Source organism: Paramisgurnus dabryanus, chromosome 17 (assembly GCF_030506205.2).
Source record: "Paramisgurnus dabryanus chromosome 17, PD_genome_1.1, whole genome shotgun sequence".
Lineage (NCBI taxonomy): Eukaryota > Metazoa > Chordata > Actinopteri > Cypriniformes > Cobitidae > Paramisgurnus > Paramisgurnus dabryanus.
In genome coordinates, this window is record NC_133353.1 from 6,056,425 (window position 1) to 6,081,417 (window position 24,993).

The following is a 24,993-nucleotide window of genomic DNA, read 5'->3' on the forward strand; positions in this document are numbered from 1 at the left end:
TTTATATATATACATATTTATTATACACAGTTTACACACATATGTGATGTAAACAAAAACTTTTATTCTGCTAACGATTAATCGCGATTAATTGTTTAGCATCCCTAGTTGCTAATACAACGCTCAACCAGCTGAGCTACAGAAACACTACCAATGGACATGGGTCAACATTTTTATCAACTAATCCTAAATATCTGTGATTTAAGGATAAACGATTAGTTCACATTTATTCACCGCCATGTCATCCAACATGTTTATGTCTTTCTTTCATCAGATGAAAAAAATGTAGTTTTTTGACGAAAACTCCATATAGGGGACTTCCAATGGTCTGAAGGTCCAAATTGCCAAATTTAATGCAGCTTCAAAGGGCTCTAAACAACTTCAACCGATCGTCATTTTTGCCAAAAAAATAAAAAAAGTATATTTATTGTCTTGCATTAGCTCTGGGATGCACATCCGCGACTTTACATATTACGTAATCACGTTGAAAGACACAACGAAAAACACTCTCATCTCTTCTCATTTTCCCCTACAACTTCGAAGAAAATCCGACAACGGTGTTGTACTTCTTTTTTGTTTGTAAAGTGCTTTTTCAAGTTATTTTATTTGGGCCATTTTTGCCTTTTTTCGATAGATTGTCATTAAGGAGATGACAGGAAAGTATAGGGCAAAGAGAGGGGTATGGGATTGGCAAAGGACCTCGAGCCGGGATTCAAACTCGGGTTGCCAGAAGTGCGTCTACACCATGTGTTGGAGCACCGTCCACTACACCATCGGCTCCTGTAAAGTGCTTTTAACTTTGTGTTTGATCGTTTGCTTTGTAAACACTCGAACGGTAGTTCCGGATACGTCATACGCGACCTTTCGATGTGATATGTGATATGCAAAGTCGTTTTTTTCAAAAACTTAATTTCTTTTTGACTGAAGAAAGAAAGACATAAACATCTTGGATGACATGGAGGTGAATAAATGACTGGAAATTGTGCCTTTAAGGCCAGAAACAACATTTCTATCAACCAATCAAGGGAGCACTAATATGTCCAAAGAGCATGTCCCTTATCACTATTCCCATTACTGCATTTTGAAAACATGGCTCTTGAGGTTGAGCATCACTGGATTTGCAGATGATGTTAGTAAAGTGTTAGTAAATCCATGCCTCACCCTTCAGGTGGTAATGATTAATGGATGGAGTGGGCGAGGAAGAGATGAAAGAGGTGATGGAAGAGGCAGAGGAAGGTAGAGGCCAGAGCCCTTTGGTAAAGAAGTGTTTAGAAAGCCGCAGCAGAACAGAAGATGGAACCAAGGAAGACTGATGTCCCAGCAAACCTGATTCCTGAGACTGAAGAAGTCCTAGATTGCACTGGCCAATGGAAGAACACTCATCCCTGGGAGTTTCCTCATTTTCTGGCTTGGTGTTTGAATGGAGTTCTGATTCTGTGAAGTCCTTATTTTGGTCTGGAATGAGTACCATACTGAGGTCAATCCGTTCTGAGTCTGAGTTTGAATGCACAGCGGTGAGTGGCTGTACAATGCCACTGGGCAGTTGAATGGGTTGAGGAAGTGAAGATGGAGTTGTTGGGGTTCTACATGAAAACCCCTTTTCCTTTTGTACAAACTTTGGGGATTTGCTGCTGGGTGAAAGGGAAGACAGAGAAGGTTTGTCTGGAAGTGGATTGGGAATGTCTATATGGAGCAGAGGGCGAGCACTGCCGGTCAGTTTGGCTTGAAGACCTTTCACGAAAGGATTTTCACTTGAGCCAGCACTGAGCGTAGGAACAACTGCCGCATGGGGCACATGGGGGCCTGGAAACGGGGATGCAGCACTGTTAGGAGAGGAAATCATGGAAACAGGAGTACTAGGCTTGCTCTGGGAGGTGCTCCGAGGGTTGGAGATTTCCCGGCGTGGGTCTGATGATCCAGGGTCTTCTAGTTCTACCACATTCAGACTGTCCCCCATGGACACAGAGCGAGACATCTTGGCCATTGAGCTGGTGGTGGGGCTCATATAGGAACGGGACTTTGGTTTCGTGGGTGTGGTGGTTGTGGGACCGGTAACTGGGACTGTGGGAAGGGAACGCCGTGGTGTATTGTGGACACTGCGTTCAGGGTTCTGGGTCTGTGGTTGGACTTCCTTAAATGGACGAGTTGGTGCATGGACCATGTCAGCTGATAAAAAAGAAAGAAAATTACAAAAGAGAACAAGTTACTATTATTTAGAAAACACTAAGTAAAACAGATTTGTGGCCGCCTCCTGAGTTTTCTGGTTAAACCAGTTACAAATTCTTTTGGCACTATTACATTTAATCAAAATGCAAAATCTGGATTAAAGTCCATGTCTTCACATTCAAAATATCCCAAACACAGAAATATCAGAGCAGTGTATTTTCAAAAGCAGAAACTTGTGCATAACCATTTATACTGTATAACCATGTACAGTAATGAATGCTTTACCCTCAGAAGAGATGTTGTGGATGGATTGAGCTTTCCTCATGCCTGCAGAAGCATTGTGACTTGCAGCAGCTTTAGCGACTGGACTGATCATCCTGCGGGAGTCTGTGGCAGGTGTGCGTTTCTTCTGGATCAAACGCTGAACTGTTGTCCTCTCCGAGACCTGAAATTCCTGCTGCCTGCCTGGACTTTTATTTTCCATGATAGGGCGGACTTCTGAGATAAGGGGACGCACCATACCGCTGGCGGTCTTACTGTCAGGTCTTTTGTTTGAGGGGAATGGAAAACCACTTCAGAAGAATGGAGACAAGGGTCATGTATGTTTTCATCTCAGATGAAAATTTGAAATTATAATTTGAAGAGTTTCATGTCTTACCTGGTAGGTGAATTCTGAGAGAGGAACTTTGAGGATATGCTGTCAGAGATGTTTATGGTCACTCTGGTTGAACTTGCTGTACAGAGAATTTGAAGAGTATGAGAATCTACTTAAAGTTGTAACTAATAAACACAAACAAGAAGCTCTAAGTTTAACCTACCAGATGTGTTGAGGTCTGAGAGGTTGGCAAAGTGCTTCTTGAGAAAGGCCTCCTGGTCTGGAGTCTGAGGCACAGACTGAGGGGTCTGAACCTCAGTCTTCCTCAAGGTGTCCTCCTCTTCCTCATCCAAATCCTCCATATCTAATTCTGAAGAGTTTCCATCAACGCTCAATGGCTCAGTAGGCTCAGAGTCTAAAGTGTGCACAGAAAATGAAAGATTACAACCCAATGCAGATACTGCCATTATAAAACACTACATGTTAAACTAAACGTTCTGCTTGTATAACCTTGGATCACACCAGTGATGTAGTCGAGTCCAAGTCAGGACCAGAGGTCAAGTCCGAGTCCACATCCAGGTTTATCTGGACTTGACACTTGATCTCTGGTCTTGACACGGACTTGTCTACAACACTGGATGACACTGAATAGATTTTTACTGTAGTGTGCCATGATGCTCGACACCATTTAACTCTTTCTCCGCCAGAATTTTTGAAAAAAGTTGCCAGTCAACATCTACAGTTAGGCTCATGAATTTTATTCGGTGAATTTATTCTTTATTGTGACTATTAATATATTTATACAGTGAATTATGTATTGAACGTTGTGTAAGGGATAATTTACATTTAGCTGGTTGTTATCTCAGAAATAAGCACAGACAGTGTGATCAAGATCTTGCATCACACTGAAGGGGCTTATTTTGCGATAACCACCGGCTGAATATAAATTATCTTGTTAACGTGTTATTAGTTTCAGGCGATTGTTATCTCGAAATAACATACCTTGGAATGTCGCGACTGGCCAATAAAAATCAAGCATTTTAGAGTACCGTGTAATGAAAAGCTAGGCAATATCACCTGCGATAATAAATATAATATTGTCCAGCTTGTCAGTGAACTACAGCTTTGTGTAGTAAATGCCGCTCCATCTGAAAGCAGGTCATGGTGATTTACTACTAATCACCGGGTTTACTGATGACGAGATGCGCACCACTTGATATCGTGCCTGACTAGTAAAAGCGTTAGTTTTTATTACCTTCTCCTGGATGTTCAGGGCTGGAAAGACAGCTGCTGGAATATTCAATGGAGCAGGCGCTGTCTGGACTTTGTTTCTCAGGACAAGAGTTGACTTTAGCACATCTCATTCCTGGAGCTAAACTTTTCACCTGATACTCACTACACAAAAACAAAGAGAACAAGAGAACAAACATACGGGTTTGGGAATCACTTTAAAAAGATGAATTAAACACTTAAATTGGGCTGCTTTCAAAAAAAACAAAGATTGTGTTTCTTAAAGGGGACGTATCATGAAAATCTGACTTTTTCCATGTTTAAGTGCTATAATTGGGTCCTCAGTGCTTCTATCAACCTAATGTGAAAAAGATCAACCCAGTAACTTAGTTTTGATAAACCATTCTTTGCGAGCATGAGAAAAAATAGGTCATTGAAATTGGGCTCCCCTTGTGATGTCAGAAGGGGATAATACCGGCCCTTAATCTGCACTATCCAACAACGGCACTGCCATTTAGTGCAGAGATCAGCTCATTTGCATTTTAAATGACACACCCATAAATGTCACATTTTTGCTCACACCTACAAAGTGGCAATTTTAACATGTTATAATAAATTATCTATAAAGTATTTTGAGCTAGAAATTCACATATGTACTCTGGGACACCAAAGATTTATTTGACATCTTGTGAAATGTCCCCTTTAAATATTTACATGCAAATACCTGCCGGCAAGACTGATTTGGTCTTCACATCCCTCGGGGTACAGCACCTCGGCGTCTGGGGTTTGGGCGGACAACTGGATATACTGAGGACGAGTTTGCACTTCTGGACTATTCTCTTCAGGTACCTACAGAGGAGATACACAATGAGTCAGGAAAATAAAATAAATACGGAAGAAGAACAAAGAAATAAACTTTCAGTTTTTTTGGCTCCAGTGTGGACAAAACATCATTCCGATCACTAGTAGGTCTACATTACATTGGTAATTATTACATTTTTAATAACGTATGTTTTTTTATCTGTATATATACTGTAAGTATTTAAAGGTTTCTCACCCATGCAGCGATGGTCTGCAGGCTGACGTTGCTTCCTAATCCTTGGTTCCTGGGAAGTGGTTCCTTCTGAACATCAGGGGTTTTGCTGTTGAAGCGGGGCATAGAGAAAGACTCCAGCTGCCTCAGGTCCAGCATGGACTTCACCTTCAGATCCATACTGCTGATTCGACTGGACCAGCGACGCCTCGGCCGCGGACCAGAACCCTCGTGCTCATCGCTGCTGTGTTGCTTGAAGGAGAACTAAAGTGTTACAATGCATCAAATACAGTATGAAGAATAAAAGGTCGATGAAGTAAAGTTACCTTCTTCATTTGGGAGTTAAGATTATTGCGCTTCTCCTCTGATGATCCTGAAAACACAGACAGAATGAAATCTCACGAGGTTTAAAGTAAACATTTGGAAGAATTCCTAACCAATCAAATCAGATTTAAAAGAACAACCCAATCCTACAGAGCCGGATGTGGTATGGACACCTAACCAAACCAGTTTATGGTAAACTGGAGGATGTCGGATGAATTACCTGTTTCCTCGCTAGATGAAAGACGCGTAAACATCTCATCTTCCTCCTCAATGCCCTCCTCTTCCTCCACATCTTTGTCGCTATCAGATGACATAGTGCCAATGATCGGAGCACTGTGGACTTCTTTTCTTGTGCTGATATAAACCGAAAGACACACATATTTTTTAAAACCTAAATATTTTTTTTATAATGCAAGCTATTTAAATGTACTGTAGTGTATGTGTGCGTTACCCAATTGTGTTTTGTTGGTTAGGAGGAGTCTTCTGAACCGGTCTGCTGTTTTGTTTGAGATCTGCGAGACGCTGTCTCATATTGATGGTCAGCTCAGGACACAGTCGCCACACAAAGATACAGCTGGGACACAATAGTAGACAAACTTAAATGTTATAATTCCTTGCAAACAAAAACATATTGAATTGGAAATTTCTGAACATTACCTGTCTCCTGACACTGTTATCAGGTGTTTACAGTCATTAGTGAACTTCATTCCTGTTACGATCTCTAAAAGAGAACATCAAAGATGTTTAACTATGTCACATATGCTCTAAACAGGGATAAAGCAACACCAATGATAAGAAATATTTCATTCGAAAGGTCTTACCAGAGTGTCCAAACATGGTGGCCACACATTCTCCGGTGTAGAAGTCAAAGATGCTGATGTTCTTGTCTGAGCAGCTTGTGGCCACGTACATACCTGATGGATCTGTCTGGACCTAATAAACATCCACACATCATATAGTACAGTGATCATCTCAGCTCACAGAAAGTGAATAAGTGTTAAGCGTTTTTTTATCTACTGACCTTGATAAGGGTCCCATCCTCACCCTGAGAGCCCTTATAGACTTTCTTCTGTTTGCCATTGGAGATGTTAAAGATCCTATAGACCAAAGAGAGAATAAGATGTCCTTTATAGTTTGACAGCTAAACGTAATTATCACAGACATAATACTTTTCTGTTTTAAAGGGTCATGTAAAATTAAATTACTTTTTTGATGCAAGAGTTCAATTTTATTTGTAAAGCACTTTTCATAGTCCCCTTAGGGTGGCGCCAGAGTTCACAGAGGGGTGCGTGATAATATATGCGTTGAGCTCAAAGATTATGGGGTGGTTTTCTTGTACTTGTACTGACATATCTTAACATATATCAGTGCCATTGTTTTGTACCAATATGCACACCAGTATTGTTTTTTGTGAGGTTTGTTTGTAAAAACTACTTAAATGTTCTAATATAACTAAGGCCTAGTCCTGGATTAATTTAAACCCTGTCCGGGAAACTGCCACAAAATGTTCAACTAATAAATGTGAAAAGGGTGACTGACAAAAACAAGATGAGAAAATAAAAAATAAAAAAAGTACGCATCAGGTTTATTTCAATGCACATGTAAAATGCAATAAACAATTCCATTTGCACCATTTTTATGAAAGTTGCGCCACAGAATGAGAGATATTAAATATTTTATCCACCTTGATGGCATGTAAAGCGTAACCATCAAAGAAAATAATAATTTCATTATTTTTTTCTAAATGTAAATTTTAATGCTTTTTGGAATATTTGTCCTGACATATGCTGAAAACAGCTTTTTTCTAAATAATCTTTGACAAATGATGTAAAGATGTATGGAAAAAATTTATATAGTACACTAAACTTGTTTATGAATATATTTATATTTTCATTAAAAAAATACTAGTTACACCACATTGACATTTCTGCAATTATCCCCCAAATATACTTTCAAAATGATATAAAACCAGAAATTTTAGACTTGGTCCTCAAAAAAGAGAATTTCTGCAAATAGTCTACAAATTTATTTTGAAATTTTAACTATTTTACCATTAATTGAATGTCACGTCATTGACCCTAATTTAAATGTAAAAAATCAAATGTTTACAATGTCAAGATAAGGTAGTTAAAAAAAGTATGACCACATAAGTCCAAGTGGCTACCAGTTAAATATCGCATACAATTTAAATTACTAATCACCTACAAAGCCTTAAATGGCCTAGCACCCTCGTATGTTAAAGAATTACTATGAGAATACCATCCATCACGCACACTGCGATCACAAAATTGTGGCCACTTAATTATACCTAGTGTATCAATAGTGTCTAAAGGTGGTGGATCCTTTTTCTTCTTAGCCCCTAAGCTCTGGAATGATTTAACAAAAAATGTTCGAGTATCAGACACAGTCGATCAATTTAAATCTAAACTTAAGACATTCTTCTTTCACAAAGCATTCACATAAAGTGTCCAGTAAATGTACTTATCCCGCAATAGTTAGTTTGTCCAGAACAAAGCATTCACATAACTCATCTGGGTAATATACTTATGCCGCAATAGTTAGCCTGTCTGGAACCGAGCTGATTTAAACCACAATACTGTAGGATACTAATACTAATAGGATTCTGTTTCTCTCTCCCTTTCTCGTCCTCGACCCCGAGGACAATGAGACAAACAGACCCAGTTCCTGCTGCTGTGAAGGTCATCACACCACTGATCTACTGGCTGTCCTTTAACGTGATGCCCAGATTGAGTATATACTTTTCGGCATTTATTTTATTAGCATAAAATATGACTGGTATTATAATAAACCATGCCATTGCAGCTTACATTGAAAGGGGACAAAAAAGAAAAAGGAAATGATATAAAAACCAAGATAATGTATTTGTTGTGTACATACTAATGTATAAAGCACATGGAGGCGATATGGTGTTCCTCCCCTTACAATCCTTGAACCGCCGCAGTAAACCATCAGCTTTAGGAGGAGCACATCTAATGAACTCCTCAGGCGTCACATGACTTACAAGGGGAACAAAAAGAGCCTGTGCCCATTACAAACTTTTTAAAGCTCCACAGTCAGCTCCATCACAAAGGCCTACAGTATTGACTACTGACCCTGCTGATGTACTTTATACATATACACAAGACAGAGCTTCGTCTTTCATTATGTCTGCACCAAACAGTGCAGAAAAGCCCCTGCTTACAGAACATTCAGAAGAAAACAATAGAGGAAAACTGAGAAAGAGACACTAAATGTCTGCCTGTATTATATACAGCATTCCTGACATTTTTCTGGCCCACAGTGCAGAAAAAGTTTGCGGTCACGGTCTGAATGAACAAAGGAAGATGTGGCGACTCGTGTAGTTCTGGTTCCTTCCGAATGTTTGCCCTTTAGCGCACGACTGCAGAGTGACACACAATGAAGAGCAGGAAATGCAACATGAACATTCAGCTGTAGAGCAAACTGAATGAAACCTGTAAAAAACCTGTCCAAATAAGATGCGTGACTGTGAAATCTATGAGATTACGAACGTCAAAATTTGATTTCAATCTTTGACATGACATAAAGATTGTATTTTCACCACATTTAAAAATTTTCACCATGTAAAACATTTCTTGTTTTTAATTTAGGATGAAACAGGACACCTTAGCATGTTATCATGTGATTTACTCAGTAAAAAGATCACAGGATGAGTCTATCAGGTTGTATTTGATTTTGGTCAGACACAAGAGTCACACAGACTGACTCAACATGTGCCTTTGTACAGCATGTCACATAGTCTACAAGGACCTTTACACATCCAGATTAACCAGTCAAGCCTCTAATCCTATCCTACTGAGAAAAAAAACATCAGATAATGCTGTAAACTGTGTGACAAACAACAGTAATGCCTTCAAAATAAAGGTGCTTTAGGACGCCATAAGACCAGGGGGGCGGGGCCAAAGGGGGGCCTCAACAAACTTCCAAGGGACCTTAGCATGGCTTAAAATGAGACAAAAAAAGCATAAAAATAAGCTAAAAATCTAGATATTTCTTTGTGTTTGATTATTTTTGTAAAGTATACACATCTGTCAAGTTATGTCAAGCTGTAGTATATTTTATTTGCAAAAATTTGTGAGTTTCAAATATTGTTGTGGACAACAGGGGGTTGGAAGTGATAAAAGGTAAAAACCTCTGCCATAGGAGAACCATTTTTGATTTATTTTTGATATATTTTAAAATGCAACATGGACAAAGATTCATCCACAGAGAATTTCATCACCAGGTAACATGTTTTAAATGTGCTTAATAAAGTTTGAAAGAGCTGTGGGAAGCTTGGTGATGATGACGTCGATGTTGAAAGACCTAATGCAGGGTTCACACCAGACGCGGTAGAGGCGGCAAGCGCAGACGATTTACATGTTAGTCAATGCAAAGCCGCGATTAGACATCCTGCGGTGCGGTACGCACTGCGCAGATGGCGCGTTCCGCGTGAATTGAGCGTTTCCACGGGAAACGCGCGAGTTGAAAATTTTGCCGGATTTCCGCGGCAACCAATCAGGACCTTGCTGTAGTAGTGACGTGATTACAGGAAGCGAGCGGAGTCTCAGCAGAGTCGCAGAAGCCCCTCCCATGATGCGAATTTCCACGTGAATGTCTCGAATGACTAGAATTTCATGCGCGAATAAAGCAAGTAAACTCAAAATGTTCAAGCGTCCAACTAAGCGCGATTAGCGCGTTTTTGCCACCTCTGCTGTGGCTAGTGTGAATGCACCATAATGTTGGTTTTTCATTTCTAGTAAATGCATTTAGACTTCAAAATTCACTAAAGTTGCATTTATCTGTGAAGATGACATTTGGGTGTAGTTTTTGATGACAATTTAATCATACCACGTTGGAGACCTCTGCCTTTATGTTTTTTGTATCGACTATTGTAATACGTTGTTGACAAATTCTAGGTTGTCCCAAATTCTAATGCCAGAATCCTGACTAGTTCTAGGCTAAGAAATCATATTACGCCTATTTATTCTTTGCATTGGCTCCCTGTTAAGTTAAGGGTTGATTTTAAAATCTTGATGCTTACTAACAGTATAAAGTTTTGCATGGGTTGGCAACTCAATATCTATCTGAGCGTTTAATTCCCTATATCTCCAGTCCATGACCTTCGCTCATTGCTCAAAAGGTCTTTTAAAACACAGAGCTTATTTTTTTTGCGAATATTTAAAAGTCTATGGGAAAAATGTATTGGCTTTTTGTCAAGGGAATCTGTCTGCTGCCATCTTTCGGGTTGGCCTGCAAAATTACGTCATCCCTGCGGCAATTTTTATTATTAAATAAATCAAACCTTTTAATAATGAGTCAACATAATACGCACTATACTCACCACGCAATCATTCATATATAAATTCATACACACGAGTCATAAACAGATGAGCACAATAATAGCCTAGATTTTCTTGGTAGACTGGCTTAACTAGCAGATGCACACAAGAAGGGAGTTGTTCACCAATATGCAGATTATAAACAGGATTATATTTGAAACACAAAAAGCATTCAGACCTTATACTGCGATCCTGGCAGCCGATAACAGCATACTTTCTGCTCGGGTCGATGTCCATGTCATACAGTGTAGTCTTTCTCACTATGTGATGAGTTCGGGTGAATGTTGTACCTTCTTCTGTCTGGAAGTGCAAAAAAGCTGATTTAGGCAACTCATTGTGTATATTAAATGTAAACAAATAGAAAAACATTTTTAAGCTCTAAAAAGCACACTGAAGGAGAATCTATGAGTTTTTGTAACGCTGGGTCAGAGGTCAGCCATTCACGTGACCTCAACTCTCTCGTGAACACGTGTACGGCCATAGATTATAAACTTTGAAATATGAATGTTTCCAATCGCTTCACCTCAGAAGACAACTGATGGATGCGCTTTTTAGAGCTTTAAAAATGGGGCACTATCCAATGCCATTATAAAGCTAAAAAAGAGCCATGATATTATTAAAAAAAAATCATATACATATATAATGGCTTGAGGGTGAGTAAAATGTGGGCTAATTTTCATTTTTGGGTGAACTATTCCTTTAACAGTAAAAAATATGAACCTTCAGCTGTTGTGAAACTTTGGTGAATCTCACCTTCTGTGCCGTGCGGACATAGATACTCTTATCCGCGCCACACGTGATCATTCTGACTTTTCCATCGTTTTCTGAACAGAAAGACAAATGTAGATCACATGAGCATTTCCAAATGTAGTTATGATATTAGAAATAGCTGTGAATTTCCTTGTAATCTCACCGGCGAATCGGACAGCAGTGATGGAGGATGAGTGTTCATCCAGTGTTTGTAGGAGGCTGTACTCCTTATCAGCATCCAGAACATGAATCAGTCGGTCTCTACTGGCGGTGGCCAACAACTTCAACCCTAAAGACGCATGCATAAGCAGTTTATGCTCTATGCTTACAATAAAAATACTAACATGCTAGACCTACACAATAAATACTGTCATTATCTCCTACAGAAACTTATCAAAGCATGACATGGTATTATATGTAATAATACAATTTTTGGACAGACATACCAGTGCCAGTAATATTTATCAAAGAAACATAGTATTACTATTTGAAATTACCAGTGAATTTGATAAAGCTACAGCTATACTAGCCAAACTACATTTCTGAAATAGCAGACCATGTGAAAAAGTTCAATATCCGGTGAAGAGTGTTGTGTCTTTAGTGTACCCCAGCTGTCAGCACATGCTGATTTACTAACACGCTGTGTTCATGTGAGACTGTGTAAGCACAATACAAACAGCCAGAGCATGCTGAAATGAGCCTTTATTAAAATAACTTTAAAGTAGCAGCATTGTTTTCTCTCACACCCCTAAAACTGTGTGTGTGTTCCAGCAGATGCTGTGTTTCTCAGCAGGTTTGTTCACTCTCACAATGTCTGCTCTTTAGCCAGATATACTATAAACCACCAGCACAGCTCAACATGACTCAATGCTGATTGGCACCGAACACAACATGATAATCACTCTTAATATGGCCTGTGAGTTTTAGGAAACCAGACAGCATTACATATTTGTTAGGTGTTTGGCACTGCAGGGTTTTCAGAAAAAGGCTAGTTACTCTAGCAACCATATAAAATCTTACTGACAACCACCCAGAACACCCCAACAACCATATGAACCTTTTTGAAAACCACTCAGAACACCCTTACAACCACATAAATATTCCTGACAACCATTCAGAACACCCTAGCAACCATATACAGTAAAATCTCGCTGATCTATAACATTCTTACAACCGAATTAATCTTCCTGACAACCACTCAGAACACCCCAGCAACCATATAAATCTTCCTGACAACCACCCAGAACACCCAACCAACCATCTATAGTAGAATTTCCCTGACAACCATGTACAACAACCTACTAACCATATGAATCTTCCTGACAACCACCTACAACATCCTAGCAACTAAATAAATCTCCCTGACAACCACCCAGAACCCCCTAGTAATCATATACAGTAGAATCTCACTGACAACCATGTACAACAACCTACTAACCATATGAATCTTCCTGACAACCACCTACAACATCCTAGCAACCATATAGAGTTGAATCTCCCGGACAACCGAATAAATCTCCCGGACAACCACATATAACACCCTAGCAACCATACTATATGTTTTTTCCTGACAAACACCCTAACAACCAACTGAATCTTTCTAACAATCACCTAAAACACCCTAACAACCATATACAGTAGAATCTCCCTGACAACCATATATAACACCCTAGTAACCATATGAATCTTCCTGACAACCACCCAGAACACCCCAACAACCATATGAACCTTTTTGAAAACCACTCAGAACACCCTTACAACCACATAAATATTCCTGACAACCATTCAGAACACCCTAGCAACCATATACAGTAAAATCTCACTGATCTATAACATTCTTACAACCAAATTAATCTTCCTGACAACCACTCAGAACACCCTAGCAACCATATAAATCTTCCTGACAACCACCCAGAACACCCAACCAACCATCTATAGTAGAATTTCCCTGACAACCATGTACAACAACCTACTAACCATATGAATCTTCCTGACAACCACCTACAACATCCTAGCAACTAAATAAATCTCCCTGACAACCACCCAGAACCCCCTAGTAATCATATACAGTAGAATCTCACTGACAACCATGTATAACACCCTAGTAACCATATGAATCTTCCTGACAACCACCTACAACATCCTAGCAACTAAATAAATCTCCCTGACAACCACCCAGAACCCCCTAGTAATCATATACAGTAGAATCTCACTGACAACCATGTACAACAACCTACTAACCATATGAATCTTCCTGACAACCACCTACAACATCCTAGCAACCATATAGAGTTGAATCTCCCTGACAACCACCCAGAACCCCCTAGTAATCATATACAGTAGAATCTCACTGACAACCATGTACAACAACCTACTAACCATATGAATCTTCCTGACAACCACCTACAACATCCTAGCAACCATATAGAGTTGAATCTCCCTGACAACCGAATAAATCTCCCGGACAACCACATATAACACCCTAGCAACCATACTATATGTTTTTTCCTGACAAACACCCTAACAACCAACTGAATCTTTCTAACAATCACCTAAAACACCCTAACAACCATATACAGTAGAATCTCCCTGACAACCATATATAACACCCTAGTAACCATATGAATCTTCCTGACAACCACCCAGAACACCCCAACAACCATATGAACCTTTTTGAAAACCACTCAGAACACCCTTACAACCACATAAATATTCCTGACAACCATTCAGAACACCCTAGCAACCATATACAGTAAAATCTCGCTGATCTATAACATTCTTACAACCAAATTAATCTTCCTGACAACCACTCAGAACACCCTAGCAACCATATAAATCTTCCTGACAACCACCCAGAACACCCAACCAACCATCTATAGTAGAATTTCCCTGACAACCATGTACAACAACCTACTAACCATATGAATCTTCCTGACAACCACCTACAACATCCTAGCAACTAAATAAATCTCCCTGACAACCACCCAGAACCCCCTAGTAATCATATACAGTAGAATCTCACTGACAACCATGTATAACACCCTAGTAACCATATGAATCTTCCTGACAACCACCTACAACATCCTAGCAACTAAATAAATCTCCCTGACAACCACCCAGAACCCCCTAGTAATCATATACAGTAGAATCTCCCTGACAACCATGTACAACAACCTACTAACCATATGAATCTTCCTGACAACCACCTACAACATCCTAGCAACCATATAGAGTTGAATCTCCCTGACAACCACCCAGAACCCCCTAGTAATCATATACAGTAGAATCTCACTGACAACCATGTACAACAACCTACTAACCATATGAATCTTCCTGACAACCACCTACAACATCCTAGCAACCATATAGAGTTGAATCTCCCTGACAACCGAATAAATCTCCCGGACAACCACATATAACACCCTAGCAACCATACTATATGTTTTTTCCTGACAAACACCCTAACAACCAACTGAATCTTTCTAACAATCACCTAAAACACCCTAACAACCATATACAGTAGAATCTCCCTGACAACCATATATAACACCCTAGTAACCATATGAATCTTCCTGACAACCACCCAGAACACCCCAACAACCATATGAACCTTTTTGAAAACCTCTCAGAACACCCTTACAACCACATAAATATTCCTGACAACCATTCAGAACACCCTAGCAACCATATACAGTAAAATCTCGCTGATCTATAACATTCTTACAACCGAATTAATCTTCCTGACAACCACTCAGAACACCCCAGCAACCATATAAATCTTCCTGACAACCACCCAGAACACCCAACCAACCATCTATAGTAGAATTTCCCTGACAACCATGTACAACCAACCTACTAACCATATGAATCTTCCTGACAACCACCTACAACATCCTAGCAACTAAATAAATCTCCCTGACAACCACCCAGAACCCCCTAGTAATCATATACAGTAGAATCTCACTGACAACCATGTATAACACCCTAGTAACCATATGAATCTTCCTGAAACCACCCAGAAAATCCTAGCAACCATATAGAGTTGAATCTCCCTGACAACCGAATAAATCTCCCTGACAACCACATATAACACCCTATCAACCATACTATATGTTTTTTCCTGACAAACACCCTAACAACCAACTGAATCTTTCTAACAATCACCTAAAACACCCTAACAACCATATACAGTAGAATCTCCCTGACAACCATATATAACACCCTAGTAACCATATGAATCTTCCTGACAACCACCCAGAACATCCTAGCAACCATATAGAGTTGAATCTCCCTGACAACTACGTGTAACACCCTACCAACCAAATAAATCTCCCTGACAACCACATATAACACCCTAGCATCCATACTATATGAATTTTCCTGACAAACACCCTTATAACCACATAAATATTCCTGACAATCACCCAGAACACCCTAGCAACCATATACAGTAGAATCTCCCTGACAACCACATATAACACCCTACCCAACCAAATGAATCTCCCTGACAACAATGGTTAACTCCTTAGCAACCAAATGAATCTCCCTGACAATCACGTATTTCACCCTAGCAACCACAGGAATCTTCCTGACAATCACCCATAACACCCTAGCAACCATACTGAAGCTTCCTGACAGAGAATTAGAATTGTGTCATTTGAGCAAGCAAACACAATTCCCATTTTTTTTCAGAAAATATTAAAAATAATTATTATGATATAATAAGTATAATATAAAATGTATTTTGACTGTAAAGTTGTTCTCTTTTAAAAACTATGCTTTCTTTTAATTCAAATAAAGGCATGTAAGGGATACATGTAAAACACTCCTGATGGTGTATGTGTGTGAAATGTTGACTTCAGGATTATAGACCATCTGCTGAACATCTGAACCCGACCAGCACCTAACTGAGGCTTTAATCAGCATCACACTGTTCTTCAAAGACCCTTTGAGCTCTTATTACCAGTCTCAGGTTTAGAGTACTCCAGACACAAGATCTCAGCATCATGAGCCTGCACATCCAGAATCTCTTCCATACTCTCTAGATCATGGATTCTGAAAACACATTAACAACAGGCGCTATTAAAAATGTTGTTTAAATACTTTTTACTTTTTTTTTAACAACCACTAGGAATTATCAGTTAAACGTCACTGAAAAAGCTTTAAGAAAGCTTTTTTTTTGCAGGCGACATCTAGTCTTATATCTAATTAAATGTTATTTTAAAAATTTTTGTCACCTTTACTATGCATTACCTATATCCCTAATAAAAAATACTTTTGTATTAAATTGTGCAAACTGTGTTACTATTAAACAAAATTTGTGTGACTGCAGTGCTTAAAAGACATCAAATCAATCAATCATATACATGAATCATCATTATAATTAAAACCCCAGAGGATCAATTACTTTAAATCAATTAGTCTATAAGTGTTAAGTAGTCGTGGGAAAAACAGCCGTCCCACTGTGCCAGACCTCAGCGTTCCATTGCGGTCCCCTGAAGCCAAATGCAGCCCATCTGGGCTTACACACAGGGTCCTAATGCCCGTCCGGTTATCTGATGTTTGTGGGTCGACCTTTTCTGAATTACTGGAGATGCAATCTGTGTCGACAAGTGTGGAGGTGTTGCTGTCCATATAAATGACCTTCTGGAGGTCCTGCGGAGATTAAACCAGAATAATGTGTGACCTTTTTAGTCAATGTGTATGTATATATATATTTAGATTATATATTCAACTTTTTGCAATAGTTCATGTGGGCGTCCCAATAGATATCAGGTATAAGTCTGCTTTAATTGAGTTTGTTAAACTTACGCCACTGATGACGTTTCGGTTAAGGGTTGTGTTTTGACCGTCTATGTTCCACAAGTGAATCGTGTTGTCGGACGAGCAGGTAAGGAAGGACCCGGGAGACAAACGTGACTCTTCATCCTTCATCTCTGGATACACCTGTAGGACAAATAAATGGGTGACTAAACCAAACATCATATAAGAACAAAGATAAATTCATGCATGCAAACAAACGCAGGTGTATTTACTGTGGTGTGGTGTTCAGACATAATCTTATAATCTCAAATGCACAAAAAAAACACAATGTTGCTATGTTTGTTTGGACATGGTATGACAATAAAAAACACTGTTGCATTCTTTTATGTATGCTATTGTATTTACAATGCACTTCATAGTACATCAAAGTACCATGGTATTACAAATAAATGTTAGAAAACAAATAGTTTCAGTCCTGATTCCTGATTGGTCATAAAAGAGAAACGTTCATGGGATCACTAAATTCAGAACAATAATGAAACTAATGAAAAAAACATAGACATATTCATCTATCATGATGATCCATAAGGTCACACCGTCCATGCAATAGAAAATAATACAAAATCATCGAACTCAAAAATAAAAGACTTGCCTGACGTTATTTCAGCAGGCAAAATGTCAACATACAACACAATGACAGGATGTTAAAGAAAAGCAAACACATTTTACCAGACTAGACCAGTGAATCTCAACTGGATATCATTAAAGGATTAGTCCATTTTCTTTAAAAAAATCCAGATAATTTACTCATCACCATGTCATCCAAAATGTTGATGTCTTTATTTTTTCAGTCGAGAAGAAATTATGTTTTTTGAGGAAAACATTCCAGGATTTTTCTCATTTTAATGGACTTTAATGGACCCCAACACGTAACAGTTTTAATGCAGTTTAAAATTGCAGTTTCAAGGACTCTAAACGACCCCAAACGAGACATTAGGGTCTTATCTAGCGAAACCATTGTCATTTTTGGCAAGAAAAATTAAAAATATGCACTTTTAAACCACAACTTCTCGTCTTCCTCCGATCGTGTGATGCGCCAGCGCGACCTCCCGCAATACGTCATCACGTCAAGAGGTCATGGATTGAGTATGCGAAACTACGTCCCAGTGTTTACAAGTGTGGAGAAAGAGGACCGTTCAGACGTTGTTGTATGTGAAATGATACTAATTAATGTCTTTGTGTCAGTTTATTGTTTAAAACATATATGTTACTCGTGACCTTTCGACATCATTACGCAATTACGTGAGGTGAAAGGTGGTGCGTCACAGAGCCGGAGGAGAAGAGAAGTTGGGGTTTAAAAGTGCAAATTTTTTATTTTTCTTGCCAAAAATGACAATCGTTTCACTAGATAAGACCCTTATGCCTCATTATTTGAGATCATTTAGCGTCCTTTGAAACTGCAATTTTAAACTGCATTAAAACTGTTAAGTATTGGGGTCCATTAAAGTCCATTAAAATGAGAAAAATCCTGGAATGTTTTCCTTAAAAAACATAATTTCTTCTCGACTGAACAAAGTAAGATATCAACATTTTGGATGACATGGTGGTGAGTAAATTATCTGGATTCATTTAGTTTTTTTTAAATGGACTAATCCTTTAACAAAATACTGACTTATTGAATGCATTGTAAACAACAAATGATATGAGAAACATTGTTAAAGGACAAGTTGGGTATTTTAGACTAGATTTTAGCCCTGTTTTCAGATTGTTTATGATGAAATAGAACGGTTTTGACTGAAATTTCGACATTTGCGGCTGCCCTGAGAATTTTGCGTGTTTGTGTTTCAGCTCAGACCTCTATAATGGATTTAATGGTGCACTGGAACAATCCTTCCTAAAATGCATTAAACTTTCATTTACAGAGACGTGAAACTCAGCGAGTGGTCAGGGGTGTTCACTGGTATGCACACATAAAAATCGCTCCAAAAGACGCATTCCAACAGGTTTTATCGTAGTTTTTACCAACTTCATTGACTTGTATTAGATGTCCTGTGAGGTACGGTATTACTCCGCGCCGGGAACTTTGTTTCTATTCTTGCAATTGGCAAAGGCGGATTAGCGCCACCACCTGGGCTGGAGTGTTTATTATTCAAGCTCTAAGCGGAAGAATGTACGGGTGTGAGGCGTTTGGAAAAATAGGTCCACAAGTTAACAACGAATGCTAAAACAGCTGTTGGAAAGCATCTTTTGCAGCGATTTTTGTGTGAGCATATCAGTGAACACCCCTGACCACTCGTTGAGTTTCACGTCTTTGTAAACGAAAGTTTAATGCATTTTAGGAAGGATTGTTCCAGTGCACCATTAAACCCATTTTAGAGGTCTGAGCTGAAACACAAACACGCGAAAATTCTCAGGGCACCCGCAAATGTCGAAATTTCAGTCAAAACCATTCTATTTCACCATAAACAATCTGAAAACAGGGATTTAAGTCTAAAATACCGAACTTGTCCTTTAAGTGTATATTTTGCTGTTTGAACAATGATATTGTTCGTTCTCTGTTAAGGGCACATATTTCATTGTCTATTCAAAATACCCCACAAATCATTTATTATAGCATGTCCAAAATGCTCCTATTTGGGTCGGTTTTGTGTGTTCCTTTAAATGCAAATAAGCTGTTGCTCTTCGCTCCCTTACCAAAAGAGATGCTTTGATTAAAATAGATCTGATTTCGCAAAGAAGCACAAAAAATATCAGACAGTGTCCGACTCACTAAGGGCAGAAACTATTAAAACTGCGCTACCGGTCAGCAGCCGTGGGGGGGATTTAGCAGTGTGACATCACATTGCTAAGAGAATCAAATGGTTCAATGGAGATTAAAAAGAAGAGCTGAATAGATTTTTTCATTGTAGGGTGGTTGTGTTCACACACTGCCAACACGCATTTATGTCCAAACACCTTGTAAAAGTGTATTTTGTATAATAGGGGCCCTTTAAAATCTCTAGTAGTTGTCTTTTGCGTCATAGCTAAAGTTATAAAATTTATAAACCTTGGCTGGAATGTTGTATTGACCAATCATCATACAGGATGGGGAATGATACATCAAAATCTGAGAATTAGGGACTAAATGTTAGTCTAAATGTTCTGCTCTATTTCTCACCTCCACGCTCCAAACGCAGGATGAATGATAGAGGGCCGAATATACCTTGCCCACTTTACGGAGATCACGAATATCCCATACGTACAGACTGTGGTCGTTGTAAACGCAGGACAGCCAGTGGCTTGTGGGGTCATAGGACACGGCAACTGTGTCAGGATAGCGGACGTTTTCCTTGTAGGCAAAAAGGTGGCTGTGAAGAGAAGTTGTGATGGATTAGTCGGACAGAAGACAGCTGGAGCGTGGGCTCAAACAAGGCAGTGGCACGATAAAAAAAAACATTTTTAAGATGCACACTTATGAGGTGTAAAGTTAAAGGGATTATTCAGCCAAAAATGAAAATACTGTCATCATTTACTCACCCTTATGTATGTGTGATATTTAAAAAAATAATGGTAAGGACACTAAATACTAAAAACATATAGCGTGAAAGTCAATGGGTACCGTCAACTGTGTGGTTACCATCTTATAGTAAAATATCTTCTTTTGTGTTCAACAGGAAAAAACTCATACAGGTTTACAACAACATGAAGATGAGAAAACAATGACAATATTTGTTTTTATTTATTTAAATCAAGGTTTTAGTTTCGCCAATACAAATCAAAAATTTTTATTACACCATTCTGCACTTCAGCTTCTTATCGGATTTCAGGCTGTGAAGTAAACTAAACGCTATTGGCTTTTGTAAAAGGGGGAGGAGTCATGTCATCTCCCAACTCCTGTCAACACAATAAAAAAGCTGCACATTAAATTAAGTGTTTAAAAATAAACTTATTTCGCGATTTTATTTCTCACCCCACTGGCAGATATTTTTGCTTGTTTTAAACACAAATTCACTTAAATTGTATATTATTTTGTCTAAAAACTAGACTTATTTTCTTAGGTCATTTTTCTCATCAAGAAAATGCATAAAATTTTTACAGAAAACAAGACAAAAATACTAAGTAAGAAAGTGATTTTTTTGCAGTGTATATCTATGAGCTTGATACTTATAATACCTGTCATGGTTTGGTTTTATGTGTTAATTTTCCACCTCTATCTGGCTTTACTCTACACACCAAACGTGAATTCAATGATATGCGTGAGTAGATTACATATAAAGTCAAATGTAAAGACACAATTAGACGCAAACTTGCGCGGGGCATTGCGAATGACGCAAATTAAGCGATATGACTGTCGCTAAAAAACCTGCGCTATTCGCCTAAACGCATCTTCACGCAAGATGAAAATATTCAACTCAAGTGAAAAATTACCTTGACACGAAGTTAAATCCTGCAAGTAATCTACAGCGAGGAACGCGATGCTTCGTGTTTGGTGTGTACGCAGCATAAGGCAGTACTTGCTGCTGTACCTTTAAGAGTTTTATTAAACTATCTGACTAACCTCCACATACCAGCATAATACATGGTGTCGTTCAAAAGGGCGGGTGCACGTTTCTCAATACTGAATAGGCACAGACATGTAGACAATTATCGAGAATGTGTTTTGTATTGCTCATGGTTAAGTTATTTAAGACAATGAATTGTATCATGAGCTATTTTTACAGCTCAGGTCTTTATCTTACCTGGCTTCAGTCACAGCAGCGATGTCTGTACCAAGGCTGTGAGGATGAGGCAGCGTACAAATAAAGTGCAGGTCAATGGGGCTGAAAGCTCTTACTGTACCATCAGCACAGCCACAAAATATCAGATCCTCAGAGACGGACAAAGATGTGGCCATACTAGTCTGAGAAAAAAAGAGAGATGGAAAGAGAAGAATAAAATTTAACGAGAGAGAAAAAGGTTATGATTTTTAATATATATCATTATAAAAGGCCCACATTTTACTGTCACTTCCTCATTTTTGCTGTTGAAATATTTTAAACAGAGCTGGGGTTTCTACAATACAACATTCGTATTGCTAACTGGAAGTTATAGCAAACAAACCAAAACCAAAGAAGTTACCTTATCTAAAGGAAATACGGTAACACTTTACAATAAGGTTGTATTTGTTAACATTAGTAAATGCATTAGCTAACATGAACTAACAATGAACAATAAAGGGGCGGTTTTCCGGACAGGGCTTATCCTAGTCCCAGACTAAAATGCATGTTTGAACTGCCTTCATTTAAAAATGTCTTACACTAGAATATCTTAACATATATCAGTGCCATTGTTTTCAAGATGCACAAATGTCCTAAAATAACTCAGTCCTAGTTCTAAATTAAAGGGGACATATCATGGACTTTTTCTATGTTTAAGTGTTATAAGTGCTTGTATCAACCTAGAAAATGTAATAAAGATCAACCCAGTAACTTAGTTTTTGTAAACCATTCTCTGCAAGCATTTAAACAATTGGTCATTGAAATTTGGCTCCCTTTGTGATGTCAGAAGGGGGGCCAAAGCGGCACATTTTTGCTCACACCTACAAAGTGGCAATTTTAACACACTATATTAAATTATATGGTATTTTGAGCTAAAACTTGAGATATTTACTCTGAGGACAAAAGATTTAATTGACATCTTAAAAAAAGTCTTCTGAAATGACCCCTTTAAGCTAAACCCTGCGATGTTTTAGCATTTATCAATCTTTGCTGTTAAAAAATGCCAGTACAATTGTTCATGTTAGTTCATTGTGCATTAACTAATGTTAACAGTTACAACTTTTAAATGTAAGAAATATATAAGTAAATGCTAAAATTAACACTAAGATTAATAAACGCTGTAGAAGTATTGTTCATTGTCAGTTACGGGCACGGCATTAACTTATGTTACCAAATATGACCTTACTGTGAAGTGTTATTAGAAATACAAATAAAATAACACACAAGTGCACTGCAAAATTTTTTGCTGCCTTCTATTTTTATCAACTCAAATGTACAAGTCATTTTAACTTATTATTATTTATCTTAACAAGAGATGAGTTGCTACAACTTATAAAATGAAGTTGACTTATTTCAACTATATTTTATAAGTTATAACAACTAATCTCTAGTCAAAATAAATAGTAGTAAGTTAAAATGACTTGTAAATCCAATTTGATAAAACTTGATTAAAAATATTTTTTTACAGTGTGGTGCAAGGTCACTTTATTTTGTGGAAATCTCCAGATCTTTCTTTATAATTCAGCCTCTTCTAAATTTATGTGGGCATCGTCAATAGAAAATATGATCAACAAATACCACTGAAACATATCTAATATCTGTGATATGTGCACAGTTACTGTGAAATTTCACGGATAATGTGATGGACAAGTTGATAATGATGATAAAGAGGATAAAAAGAGAAATATGCTGTCTGTGTCTAAAACAAACGTGCCGGAAACAGGTGAGCTGTAGCTCAAATCTAATATAACACTTTAAAAATAAACCTAAGCTCTCACAACTGAGGTACATTTCTGGATAATCAAATTGTGCAATAAAGGTCAGGAAGATGATAAACAGAGAAGCTTTTGTTTTTCTCTCCATTCTGTTTTCCCAGCACATCAGGATCAGGGGCGACCACAAAAGCAGCATTTGTGCTTGTGCCCACCTGCTCTGACTGTGACCCACTTTAAAAGTTTGTGAGGAGTCAGGTCAACATCTCTAATCAGTTCTGAAAACTTCACATAACCACCGCTCAGATCTCAAGGTCTTGTAAAGTCTTCTGCCTTGTTTTTTCTTGTCTTTTTGGAGATTAATATTGAATATTCAATAAATATTACAGCTTAATTCAATTTCACTCCTATTATGATACAAAAATCCTATTGTAAAAAATAATGCATGGACTGTTATAATTTAATATTAAAATATTAGGTCAGGTGCACCAATTTTATGCATCTTTGATAAGACAGATCACTTAATACTGACTTAATACTGACATCCATCACATTCACGCGCAAGCAAAACATTTTATTGAAATAACATTTACATGCATTGTTGTCGACTTAGGACTCCAATTGTGTGGGCATCAGTCATCATGGCATCATAGTTTATACACCAGATTTAAATATTGTAAAAATAACCAAATTCTTTTTGAATTATCTCCTTATTGCTTAATCAAGCATTATTCGAAAATTTAAATAACTCTTAGGCAAAATTCTTCGCAATGCAATTGTAACGAATAATGAAATTAAAAGTAAAACAAACATGAAGAAGTTAAGATCAGTCAGCATGACCTCACAAAAATTCATACGTATTTTACAAGTTGGCTAATTTGTACAAAGTGAATCGTCAATAACATACGATTATCATAAAAAAACAATGATTACAAAACCCCACCCCTAACCCTAACATCACAGGGGCAAAAGCAAATTGTATTCTCACGAATTAGCCACCTCGTAAAATATATAAAATTGCCATGAGATAGCGTTGTGTATGTAATGAATTTGACACAACAGGCACGTACAATTCTGCAGAAATGATTCGGTGTGGGTCTTACAGGAAATGGGAAATCCTGTGTTTGAGAACTGAGTGAAAACTCTCTGAAGACATAGCAATGGAGTCAGACATCCAATGAACTGTTCATGAGTAAGCATGAGCAACAGCGGTACTCGTGAAATTTTGTTTAAGGGTCAGTGACAAAAACAGTTTTGGTAAGATGAGAAATATATTATTAAATTATATTGTAAAATAATATAATTTATAATAATTAAATTATTT

At 38.1% G+C, this 24,993-nt stretch overlaps 1 protein-coding gene across 2 annotated transcripts in view; it reads right to left on the minus strand.

Moving 5' to 3' along the window:
- Positions 1–24,993, minus strand: part of mapkbp1 (mitogen-activated protein kinase binding protein 1) — a 56,174-nt gene that overhangs the window by 5,696 nt on the left and 25,485 nt on the right. For both annotated transcript variants that reach the window (XM_065253680.1, XM_065253679.1), the window contains 21 exons: positions 21,940–22,100; positions 20,379–20,568; positions 17,270–17,404; positions 16,932–17,113; positions 16,422–16,513; positions 11,622–11,747; positions 11,462–11,532; positions 10,887–11,008; positions 6,370–6,445; positions 6,170–6,281; positions 6,006–6,069; positions 5,800–5,922; positions 5,569–5,702; positions 5,351–5,397; positions 5,049–5,276; positions 4,716–4,840; positions 4,017–4,156; positions 2,985–3,176; positions 2,825–2,900; positions 2,452–2,738; positions 1,327–2,166 (listed from right to left, as the gene is read on the minus strand). In XM_065253680.1, coding sequence (XP_065109752.1) covers positions 1,327–2,166; positions 2,452–2,738; positions 2,825–2,900; positions 2,985–3,176; positions 4,017–4,156; positions 4,716–4,840; positions 5,049–5,276; positions 5,351–5,397; positions 5,569–5,702; positions 5,800–5,922; positions 6,006–6,069; positions 6,170–6,281; positions 6,370–6,445; positions 10,887–11,008; positions 11,462–11,532; positions 11,622–11,747; positions 16,422–16,513; positions 16,932–17,113; positions 17,270–17,404; positions 20,379–20,568; positions 21,940–22,100 — 3,523 coding nt within the window. The remainder of the gene's footprint in view (positions 1–1,326; positions 2,167–2,451; positions 2,739–2,824; positions 2,901–2,984; positions 3,177–4,016; positions 4,157–4,715; positions 4,841–5,048; positions 5,277–5,350; positions 5,398–5,568; positions 5,703–5,799; positions 5,923–6,005; positions 6,070–6,169; positions 6,282–6,369; positions 6,446–10,886; positions 11,009–11,461; positions 11,533–11,621; positions 11,748–16,421; positions 16,514–16,931; positions 17,114–17,269; positions 17,405–20,378; positions 20,569–21,939; positions 22,101–24,993) is intronic.